The sequence below is a fragment of the Triplophysa dalaica genome, chromosome 15, assembly GCF_015846415.1.
Source record: "Triplophysa dalaica isolate WHDGS20190420 chromosome 15, ASM1584641v1, whole genome shotgun sequence".
Classification (NCBI taxonomy): Eukaryota; Metazoa; Chordata; class Actinopteri; order Cypriniformes; family Nemacheilidae; genus Triplophysa; species Triplophysa dalaica.
This window is the reverse complement of record NC_079556.1, coordinates 19,971,653-19,984,346: the sequence shown is the minus strand read 5'-3', so window position 1 is coordinate 19,984,346 and position 12,694 is coordinate 19,971,653. Positions and strand designations below refer to the sequence as shown.

General features: G+C 36.2%; 1 protein-coding gene across 1 annotated transcript in view; it reads right to left on the bottom strand.

Annotated features, from left to right (window-relative positions):
• The window catches only part of LOC130436438 (uncharacterized), a 210,278-nt gene that overhangs the window by 109,722 nt on the left and 87,862 nt on the right, over positions 1–12,694 (bottom strand). Inside the window, exons 45-55 of the mRNA XM_056767084.1 lie at positions 11,312–11,485; positions 8,564–8,737; positions 8,304–8,474; positions 7,561–7,734; positions 7,182–7,352; positions 4,404–4,574; positions 3,996–4,169; positions 3,682–3,852; positions 3,359–3,532; positions 1,966–2,139; positions 1,637–1,810 (exon numbers count right to left, since the gene is read on the bottom strand). Coding sequence (XP_056623062.1) covers positions 1,637–1,810; positions 1,966–2,139; positions 3,359–3,532; positions 3,682–3,852; positions 3,996–4,169; positions 4,404–4,574; positions 7,182–7,352; positions 7,561–7,734; positions 8,304–8,474; positions 8,564–8,737; positions 11,312–11,485 — 1,902 coding nt within the window. The remainder of the gene's footprint in view (positions 1–1,636; positions 1,811–1,965; positions 2,140–3,358; positions 3,533–3,681; positions 3,853–3,995; positions 4,170–4,403; positions 4,575–7,181; positions 7,353–7,560; positions 7,735–8,303; positions 8,475–8,563; positions 8,738–11,311; positions 11,486–12,694) is intronic.

Genomic DNA, 12,694 nt, shown 5'->3' with positions numbered 1-12,694 from the left:
CACACAAGTCCGTCAGTCTGTTAGATGTACTAAATGAAGAAGAAGAATCAGGGTTAGAAGGTTACTTATTCATAATACGACCTGCTAATATCAGCTTTATATTTTATAAAACAACAGCTGGCCCTCATTGTGTTTCTGTACAGGTTCTTAGAGACTCATTCTCTCCTTTTCTTACCTTCATGAAAACATCCACCATAGTGTCAGTTCCAAAGCAATCTGCCCTAACCTGCCTTAAAGATTACAGACCAGTGGCAGGAAAAGACTAGTTCTTAAGGACATCAAAGCAACCCACTCAGATAAAATAGGTCAATAGACCACACCATTACCATCCCTCCACACTGCATTGCTCTATCTGAGTTTTTATGTTTTATGTTTTTATCAGTATTTTAAATATTTTTTTATTTATAAATCTTAATTAATTTAAAATACAGTTTATTACAGTTTAGTATATAGAAAATACCTATTATGCTATTCATGATTAAGAGTATAAGAAAGTGATAATCCATGACTAACTGTGCATTAAAGGATTTTAATGCACGACATGGAGGCAAAGAACCACCTCACGAAGGGCATTAATGCGCAGCTAGCTATGGTTTATCCCTTACATAAACTGAAATTCATGTCATTTCAACACAACCTTTGCACACAAATTTAAAGACTGCCATAATTTACTTAATTACTATACATGATTTTATGAAGAGCTTAAAAGCTACTAGCTGGACTACAAACACAAATTCACTGGTTATCACAGCCGTGACTTTACTTCCTAAAAACTCTCAGGTAAGTTCATCTTCTCCAGCACTTATTTACTTCTACCGTTGCTCCATTGAAAGTGCTCTGATTAATGAGATACTATTGTGGTGCGAAAACTGTTCAGCAGCTGACAAAAAGCCTCGACAAACAGTCATAAAACAGTAGAGAAAAAATAAACACACATCTGCCTACGTTGTTACACTTCCAAAAGGCGTCCAATATCATTAAAGAGGAACACCACACTGTCAGGAAAAAAAGTTTAAAACTGTACCCTTTCTGTCGCTCGTTTGTTACCCTTACAGGTTCCTTTTTGGACCTTGACGGGTATGCAACACATAAAAAATCTGTACATTATTGTACCTTAAGCACCTGTTGTGTAACAGTAAAATACAAAGGTACAAAACATTTAACTTTACCTTTAAACGTAAACAATAGGATTACATACACATTATATTGTGTTTTGTATACATGTAAGTGTACCACCCCAGCTTTTTTCTGACAGTGCACACTGCACATACCCTGTCTGAACCTCTACTGTCAGAGAATACAGGTCCATCAGAATACACCACATTGCTGTTAAAAATGATTTTACACTAATACCATGTTAGTGCTGAACTATGAACTAATCTAATGTAGAGAAGCATCTTTATTGCAGTTTAATATTTCTGTTAATCAAGACTTGATGACTCATTTGACTGATTGGCCATTTTATTCATGTTTTGGTTGTAATACTTAATGCTAGAAACAAATGCATTTTTATCATAACTCCAACTGCAATAGATAACACTTCCACATATTTGTGTCCTGATTACATTATTCTATTACAGTAGATGTAAGCAGTTACTTCCCAAACCTGAATATAATATATATATATGAAACTCACATGATTTTCTCCACTGTACTATGAGAGTCCATCAATAGAGCCGAGAGTTTCTCTCCATCCAGATCTCTCAGTTTATTGTCACTCAGATTCAGTTCTTTCAGCAGTAATGGATTCACACCCAGAACATCAGTCAGAGAAACACAAGCTGCTTCTGCATCAGGACTCTTCAAGAATCTACAGAAGAAAATCAGTTCATATTACATCACCCAGTTAAAAGGACTGTTCACATAATTATTTATTGTTACAAATGACATCACACTTATCCAATTCAAAGCTTTGCAAAGATTTGATAAAACTTTAACTATATAAAAACAACTGGATATACTCACCTCACAGTGTTCAGTTTACAGTTTGCGTCTTGTATTAAATCATAGATGAGTTTGACTCCTGATGGTCCAGGATCATTTCCAGTGAGATCCAGCTCTATCAGATGTGAAGGGTTTGATCTCACAGCTTTAGACAGAGCAACATAACCTCCTTCTGTTATACTGCACTCAGAGAGACTATGAAATAAACAAAAAATCATATTAGATTCTAGATTAGATTAGAAGCTCTTTTATTTGTTTATTTTATATTGAATTGTTAGCTCTATAGTTCAAGGGCCCTATCTTGCACCCAGCGCAATTGACTTTGTACACCGACGCATGTGTCATTCCTATTTTGCACCCGCGCAAAGCGCGCTTTTCCCTCCACAGAAGCACGTCGCTAAACTAGTGAAAGAACTTGCGCTCCCTGGGCGGTTCAGCGCAAAAAAGGAGGCGTGTTCCGGCGCAAACAATCCCTGGTGCTATTTTGCTGTTCCATTAAACAATTGCGCCACTGACCAGAAAAAACCTAGTCTAAAGTCAGTGGCGCGTTGTTCATTATGCTATTTTAAGGGCGCATGCTTGACCATAATGTATAGCGTGCACAACGCGCATACACTTTGCTCATGTAATCTACACAGATGCAACAGTTATTTTTGCAAATCATAAATTGTTACACTAAAAAAATATTAACACATGAGATGACGGAAATCATTGTGGTGTGCCACGAAGATGTGAAAAAATAGGCATAAATCTAGCTTACAAATTATTCAGGCTAACTGTAGTAATTAAGGATCAGACCTGTTTGTCCAATAGTGGGAAGACATATATGTATATAAGGACATCTGACAAATTGGTTTGTCCGTCAAGAACCAGGAAAATAAATCGACTGAAAAACTGAAAAAACTGAAAGACTGAAAAAAAAAGACTGTGAAATCACCTTTACCATAATGTAAGTACATTAAAAACCTTAGTCTTCAACTTACCAGTTAAGTTGAGCGTGCGCCTGGTAAATACGCCATAATAATAGCAATCCATATTGGAACTTGCGCACCTGCTTTAAAAGGGAATGTTGGATGACGCTCTGATTGGTTTATTTCACGTTACGCTCAAACCACACCTATGAATAATGAAGCTACTTCAGACCAACCCATTTTAGATTTGCGCCGGGCGCAAGAGACATTTATCACGCCGGGAAAATAGCAACAGCGCCGAGACCCGCCCACAAAGTTACTTGCGCTTCGCGCTTTGACACTTGCGTTTCAGATCGTTAAAATAGGGCCCCAAGTGTGTAAATATGTCTGAAAATGTTGTTTGCAGTCTTCATTTACATTTTTCATGAAACTTCATATAATGAATTAGACATTTATCCATTTACATTAACAAGAATAAATGAACATGAATGAAAAACACATACTTGAGTTTCTTCAGTGTACACTGTGAGTTCTTCATCAGATCAGAGATCTTCTTGATTCCTGAGTCTCCAAATGTATTTCCACTCAGATTCAGTTCTTTCACATGTGATGGATTCACATTTAAAGCTTCTGTGAGAGCAGCACAACCTTCTGCTGTAATACTACAAGAACTCAACCTGAAGAGACACAAAACAAACTTCATCTACATGAGCAGAAGATCAAACAAGTACATGATGCTTCACTGATCATAACCCTCCTCAAAATAAATTTTTCATGAGAGTCTGAATTAAATGCCAAGTATAAAAACAGTATAGAAATAACTCACGTGAGTGTGTTGAGTCTACAGTGTTTATCCTGCAGTAGATCACAGATCTGTTTCACTCTTGACTCGTCTAGTTCATGATCGCTCAGATTCACTTCTCTCTGGAGTAAAGGATTTATATCAAGAGTCTTCAGATACTTAAAGCCTTTTGCTGCAGAAGAACTTTTCAAGAACCTTTGGACAGAGGTAAAATGTAAAATGTGTATGGTTGTCACAACCTTTTGTTGCATCTACAAACCTATATAGAAAACCATATTAACCATAACATATCAACACTTTTTTCGTTCAACCATAAAAATAATTTAAGTAACACTCACCTCACAGTGTTCAGTTTGCATTTTGTGTCTTGTATTAAATCATAGATGAGTTTGACTCCTGATGGTCCAGGATCATTTCCAGTGAGATCCAGCTCTATCAGATGTGAAGGGTTTGATCTCACAGCTTCAGACAGAGCAACATAACCTCCTTCTGTTATACTGCACTCAGACAATCTACAACATACATTTGAAATAATAATGAAAACTACTACTGATATTTGTGTCTCTGCCTTTGAAAACTCAGCAGAACCAATGATCACATGTATAAGTATAAGGAACAAAACAAGTTTTTCACTTTTCATTCAAACTGTTGACAGAATCAAACAAAAAACGTCATCTTTCTTTACAGTTATTTACTTGTTAATTTAAGGGGATTGTTTTAAACATGTGTTCTCTTAATGTAGTTACCTGAGTTTCTTCAGTTTACAGTTGGTATGTTCAAGTCCTTCCTGTAGTTTCTTCACTCCTGAATCCAGTAGATTATTGTTACTCATGTTGAGTTCTGTCACACTAGAGTTTGATCTTAAAACTGAAGCTAAAGATGGACAACTTTCTTCTGTTAGACCACAATCCCTCAGTCTGAAACATTCAACAGGGAAAACATTTACAAACACACAAAACTGAACTTTTTCCTCCAAACACGTTTAGTGGAATTATGACCAAAAAGTTATATTTTGGTCTCATCTGACCACATGACTTTCTCCCATGACTCCTCTGGATCATCCAAAGGTCATTGGCAAACTTAAGACGGGCCTGGACATGTGCTGGTTTAAGCAGGGGAACCTTTCATGCCATGCATGATTTCAAACCATGACGTCTTCATGTATTACCAACAGTAACCTTGGAAACGGTGGTCCCAGCTCTTTTCAGGTCATTGACCAGCTCCTCCCATGTAGTTCTGGGCTGATTTCTCACCTTTCTTAGGATCATTTTCTAATGATTGCTCCAGCAGTGGACCGTTTTTCACCAAGCTGCTTGGCAATTTCCCCGTAGCCCTTTCCAGCCTTGTGGAGGTGTACAACCCTCGTCTCTAGTGTCTTTGGACAGCTCTTTGGTCTTGGCCATGTTAGTAGTTGGATTCTTACTGATTGTATGGGGTGGACAGGTGTCTTTATGCAGCTAAAGACCTCAAACAGATGCATCTGATATAGGATAATAAATGGAGTGGAGGTGGACATTTTAAAGGCAGACTAACAGGTCTTTGAGGGTCAGAATTCTAGCTGATAGACAGATGTTCAAATACTTATTTGCAGCTGTATCATACAAATAAATAGTTTAAAAAATCATACATTGTGATTTCTGGATTTTTTTTAGATTATGTCTCTCACAGTGGACATGCACCTACGATGACAATTTCAGACCCCTCCATGATTTCTAAGTGGGAGAAAATGCAAAATAGCAGGGTGTTCAAATACTTATTTTCCTCACTGTATATATATATTAGTGGTGGTGGGCATATATTAATTTTTTTAATCTAGATTAATCTTGGAATTAATTTAGATTAATCCAGATTAAAATGGCTCATTTGAATTCTGCCGAAGGCATTCAGAATATGTGTGCAACCCAAATAATGACTAAAAGTAAGTCTTTGAGAACGGGTTTCTCAAGCCAGGTGGCGCATTAGACCAGGGGCTCATCTCCTGTTTCCAAAATGCATCACAAACTGCTTGAGAAAGCTGTTCTACTATGATAATTGGTGATGAAAATAAATTATGTTCAATAAGATGTGCTTGTGTTTACTTCCGCATTAGCTAAGGGATGCTTTGCGTTTAGGTGGTACTTGAGACTGGAAGAGCTCCTACAGTACATTTACATTTAGTCATTTAGCAGACGCTTTTATCCAAAGCGACTTACAAAGAGTTAGGGAGCAACAAGCGATATGTCATACAGGAGCCATAATACATTAGGTGCCAATACAAAGTTACTGGTTTCAACTAAAGCTAGACCACTACCTGTTGAGAGAAAGGTTTTTTTTAAACCAACTGTATGTAAACCAATTCCGTATAGTAAACCAATTCCACATTGAACAAGGTGCAAACAACCTCAGTCTTGTCGAGGTTTCCATTGGGAAGCTTCTTAAAAACAAATTTTCCCTGAAGCAACCCGGCGGCTTCAAAGCTGCATCCATGTTATTACGTCACGTTTGAGGTGGTAATTTCACAGTAACGTTATGTTGTGTTCAGACCAAACGCGAATGGCGTGTCAAACACAAGTGATTTACATGATAAATCAATGCAAAGAGGCGATAGACCTACTTACCGCCGATAACGGCCCACCACTAATATATATATACATATATATACATACAAATATATACATACACACTAATACAAATAATAACATCGCAATGTCTCCACTCAGCCTGACATAAAAGCCAAAGAATACAGGTGTGTCGTAAGTAATGTCTTAACAATTCCAACAGTCTGAGCAGTTCTTAAATGTACAGGTTGACCATTCCACAAGTTTGGTGCCACCACTGAAAAAGCACAGTCTCCTTTATTTCTTAATCTGGTTCTCGGAACATCAAGAAGCATCTGATTACATGACCTAAGTGCTCTTACAGGTACATGTACATTCAAAAGCTCAGATAAATAGACAGGCGCTAGCCCATTAAATATCATCATCTTTAAAGTTGGTAATGAATTTAGTGAGTATTTTATTATAGTTTGGGGTGTAATTATATATGAACAAATTGCCCTCAGGGCACATCAAAGTCATAATCCGTTTCTGGTAATAACTCATGTTTTGTTTGTGAGGAGACGCAAATAACACAGCTTGATATGTGCAATTTTTTTTCCTTAAACTTATGAAATGTATGTGGGAATAAATATGTGTTATGTGCAGCATATTTTCCACACATCTATACAAAAAGTATTTTAAAGTAAAGAATTCAACCTTAACTGAAACAAACGAAAGACACTGAAACATGTGAATACATCATTTGAAATTAATATATATATTTTTTGCTGGATATTGCTTATGAGATTATGAAATAAAAAACAGATAACCTGCACAGAAAAATCTTTCATATTTAACACTGCAATATTCGACACAAATGAAACTAAAGCCACCAACTGTCCCTTTGATCCATCTGGTGGAAATTTTGTGGACAAGTTTTCCATGTTAATTGTGGTGATAGAAACACATTGTGGTTGACTCTTTACTGTAAAAAGATCAAATACTCACATGAGTGTGTTGAGTCTACAGTGTTTATCCTGCAGTAGATCACAGATCTGTTTCACTCTTGACTCGTCTAGTTCATGGTTACTCAGATTCACTTCTCTCTGGAGTAAAGCGTTTATATCAAGAGTCTTCAGATAGTCAAAGGCTTCCACAGCAGAAGAACTTTTCAAGAACCTGCGGTTGTAAAAGTTAAACAAATTAAACTATATATATATAAATGATAACTACAAGCCCAGTAACTGGTGCTGATCAAAACCATTGAACTTTCATTTATTTTCAGTTAGTCTGCTTTAATAAAACAGATTATAATTATAATACTGAAACACTGTCTTTATGAATGATAAGCCTTACAAGTTATTTTGTATTATTTAACACAACTCACCTCACAGTGTTCAGTGCACAGTTTGTGTCTTGTATTAAATCATACAAGAGTTTGCCTCCTGATGGTCCAGGATCATTTCCAGTGAGATCCAGCTCTATCAGATGTGAAGGGTTTGATCTCACAGCTTCAGACAGAGCAACATAACCTCCTTCTGTTATACTGCACTCAGACAATCTACAACACAACACAATATTTTGTTGTTTTACAATAACATGGTATTCTGCAGTTGCATTTGACTAAAAACAGCAACAGTTAAATTGCTCTGGAATTTTTACAGAGAGTTTGCCTCATTTATGTAAACTAGTTTACTTTGAACGATTAATTCTGTTAAAGAGATATACTGATATACTGTACGTAATTTTTTATTCCTCAACAACCTTGGAGATGGTACAGTTGTTTTAGTAAATACTTAAATATGCTAAAATTTTAAATACATTAAATGTTTATATTTTTTAGCTCTCATTTTATTCTGCCGTATTAACTTTCAAATGACCCTAAATGGATTTTGCACTTTAAGATATAAGTTTGTTTTCAAAGTCCCCTCTCAGTTATCTAATAATGTTGTAATCTAATACATAATAAGAAAAGACAAAACAGAAAACCTACAAAAAAAACATATGTCTTATACTGATCTTGCAAAATAGTTTTATATAAAAACACAAAATATGAAAATGACAAAACACGGAGCAGTTTCAAAACTGACACTCTTGACACCCAGGCTAGAAAAAAAATGATGAACTCACTTGAGTATGTGGAGTTGACACTGAGGATTCTTCAGTCCCTCACAGATGTGTTTGAGTCCTGAATCCAGCAGACGACTGTTGTTCAGATTCATCTCTCTCACGAGGGTTTTACAGGAGAGAACAGACGCTACAGCTGAACACTGTTTCTCTGTCAGCTCACACTTATTCAATCTAAACACAATAACACATCATCATCATCATCAGATCTTAATAACACACACATGTATGAAGGTGTATTATACTGTATATATGAAACTCACATGATTTTCTCCACTTTACTATGAGAGTCCATCAATAGAGCCGAGAGTTTCTCTCCATCCAGATCTCTCAGTTTATTGTCACTCAGATTCAGTTCTTTCAGCAGTAATGGATTCACACCCAGAACATCAGTCAGATAAACACAAGCTGCTTCTGCATCAGGACTCTTCACAAATCTACAGATAGATAATAGTTAACTCTGTCAAATCAACAGCCAACTTGGTTTTGTCTCATAAATTATATTCCCTAACTAAGGAAGTTCATGTTAGACAAGCCTTGCATTAAAGCAAAAGTGAAGACTCAAAAAAATGTTTACTGTGGCAAACATTGTCTCAAGTGTAAAAAATAAATTCTCCCCACACAGAGAAAAATTTGAAAGAAATCTGAAGTCTTAATGTGAAATAGCAAACAAGGGTTAAATGAAAGCGACATTTAGTTAAAATTCTATTTAAGATTTCTTTCATATAACTGCTATATGTATAACACTGGAAGGTGGCGGACCACACAAGATGATTTCACAGACGTTTTAATGACAAACAATTCAAGGAAACAGGTAAACATCCACAGGTAAAACTTCTACAGATAAACATCCAAAGAGGTAACAATCCACAGGTCAACAGCCACAAGTAAACATCCACAAGTAAGAATAACTAGGAGCAAGGCTACTGGGTCTGAGCTAGCAGTTACGACATAAAACATCTAGACCTGCCAACATACACTGAACAAAGGCTAGTATCAATAGAGTCCAGGTAATGATGGTGATGACTGCCAGATGAGGGTGATGGCAGATGAGGTACAGGTGAGGGAGAGTGAAGGATCCCTCCTTAGTATGAGGGGTGAACACGCGGAAACTGACCGTAGAGAACACTGGGAGTCAGACTGGGGCTGACAGCACCGTGACACTATAACTGATATTTATGCTTAGTTATGAACTGAATATTGGAAAATTACAAACGGGAAGTCAATGGAATTAGCACGGACCAGGAGAAATAATGACAGCCAGAAAATTATTCTCTGACAAGAATTATAAGAAATTTCAAAAAAAGTGATATATCTTATGAACACTAGGTAAAAACTATGAACACAATCAAAAACGCCATTTTGTAAATCTTGTGACCCATAGGGGGTGCTGTTATTGGATTTGGCTAAGTCCTAGGTGTTGATGACACGTACCAAGTTTCGTATCAATGGATCGAAGTTACAGCCTGCAATACATTTTTGGGCCAAGTTTGTTCAAAGGTTATGACATCGCAAACTTTTCAAAGGCAAAAATCTAAATTCATCTATTCAAGATGTGTGCTACTGTAATAGGCCGGAATGTAATAAGGGCTCTTAAGACAGCCTGGCCTTTTGTACAGATTGATGAATGGATGACATGTGCAGAGTAAAATTTTCTGCAGATCATCACGTTCAAAGGTTAAAGCCATTTGAAAAGTGAATATTTTGAACAGCTGGTGGACCTATAGAGTGAGTCATAATTAGTGGCCCCCATAATTAGTTACATGACTCTTGAGGACCAGAACTACAACTATGCCAAATTTCATTCATTTCCAACATACAGTTCATAGGCCTGCCATAGACTCCCATTGGGGAAGAATACCAATAGAATCAGTATTTCTTCTTCTTATTTGTTATCTATATAATATAAAAGCATAAATCACCTCACAGTGTTCAGTTCACAGTTTGTGTCTTGTATTAAATCATAGATGAGTTTGACTCCTGATGGTCCAGGATCATTTCCAGTGAGATCCAGCTCTATCAGATGTGAAGGGTTTGATCTCACAGCTTTAGACAGAGCAACATAACCTCTTCTGTTATACTGCAGTCAGACAGACTATGAAATAAACAAAAAATCATATTAGATTCTAGATTAGATTAGAAGCTCTTTTATTTGTTTATTTTATTGAATTGTTAGCTCTATAGTTGAAGTGTGTAAATATGTCTGAAAATGTTGTTTGCGGTCTTCATTAACATTTTTCATGAAACTTCATATAATAAATTAGACATTTATTCATTTACATTAACAAGAATAAATGAACATGAATGAAAAACACATACTTGAGTTTCTTCAGTTTACACTGTGAGTTCTTCATCAGATCAGAGATCTTCTTGATTCCTGAGTCTCCAAATGTATTTCCACTCAGATTCAGTTCTTTCACATGTGATGGATTCACATTTAAAGCTTCTGTGAGAGCAGCACAACCTTCTGCTGTAATACTACAAGAACTCAACCTGAAGAGACACAAAACAAACTTCATCTACATGAGCAGAAGATCAAACAAGTACATGATGCTTCACTGATCATAACCCTCCTCAAAATATTTTTTTCATAAGAGTCTGAATCACAACCAGATGTGTAATCATGTAATTTAACACAATGTTGAATTAAATTCCAAGTATAAAAACAGTATAGAAATTACTCACATGAGTGTGTTGAGTCTACAGTGTTTATCCTGCAGTAGATCACAGATCTGTTTCACACTTGACTCGTCTAGTTTATGATCCTTCAGATTCACTTCTCTCTGGAGTAAAGGATTTATATCAAGAGTCTTCAGATACTCAACAGCTTCCACAGCAGAAGAACTTTTCAAGAACCTGTGAACAGAGGAATTTTACATTGATATATGTAAAATGTGTATGGTTGTCACAACCTTGTTTTGCATCTACGAACCTATATAGAAAACCATATTAACCATATCATATCAACACTTTTTTCATTTAATCATAAAAATAATTTTAGTAACACTCACCTCACAGTGTTCAGTGCACAGTTTGTGTCTTGTATTAAATCATAGATGAGTTTGACTCCTGATGGTCCAGGATCATTTCCAGTGAGATCCAGCTCTATCAGATGTGAAGGGTTTGATCTCACAGCTTTAGACAGAGCAACATAACCTCCTTCTGTTATACTGCACTCAGACACACTATGACAGAGAACAAACACATTTTGACAATTTCAGATCAAAATAAAATTGCTCCGATACAAATCACTTAACCACATGGGGTTAAATTAAAGCCTTCACAATTTCCTCAAATGAAAATATTAAAATGACCATTCATCTTTTTATAACAATACAATCATTTAGTAGTTTTAGCACTTTATTATAAATGAGTTTCTCATGCAAGAATATTGTTTGCTTTAAAATACATATTTAACCCACTGGAGTCATTTGGATTACTTTAATGTTGGATGCTTGTGATTTTTGGAGCGTCAACACCGTATAAGAAAATAAAGTGAGAACAATTTTAGTTTTTTTTAAATCACCAGACAGCGGCAGCATTTTTATTAATTTTCACAAAAGGTTAATGGCCTAGAATATATTCCTCTATAAACATACAAACATTTTTGTGAAATAACAGAGCCTCTGGTTAAGAAAAGTTGTATATTTTCATATCTTCCTTTTAACACCTCTCAAATGTCGGCAGGTTTCTTCAAAATTACAACAATTTTGATCAAAAGCTGAGAAAGTTGCTCCGCACAAATCTGATTCTCAACAATGATCAAAACATGCCTTTAGGTAGATGTAGATGCCTTAAGCCCAAGTTGTACAGAATTATCATTTATTTGTGCTAGGAATGGTGTAGCCAAAGCAGAGCTGTGTACCGTACGCCTTCGCCTGGAAATCACCTTTCTTAAACCTTTGAATAATTCTACATGGAGCACAAGCGCTGCGATTGGTCAAAAAACTCTACGATAGCGTTGCATTTACTCATACACATTTCAGAATGATTTATCTAAAATTATTTATTCTTCTATATTTAACAACCGAAGCTGCAAGAAAACTAAATGTTTACGTGACGCTATCACTGCTAATGCTTATGTGCTAGCATACACAAGCTGCGGCTTCTTCTGCTCTTTCCTTGATACTGTGGTTTACACAAGCAACACTGCAGTGGACACTGACAACCAGCAGTCGTTTTCTGTCAATGTGGACAACGACGCAGATGTAAATGAAAACCGATGCTTGCCCATGGCGTAGGTCTAATGCAGGACTATACAGTACATCAGCCTTCACAGTCTCATTAGCAGGTAACAATGCCACCTCCTGTATAATAGTGAAAACATGGATTGCCAGAAATTTCCATTGTTGAAGGGAAACAATATATTTCTGACTAACATACTAAAAAAAAAT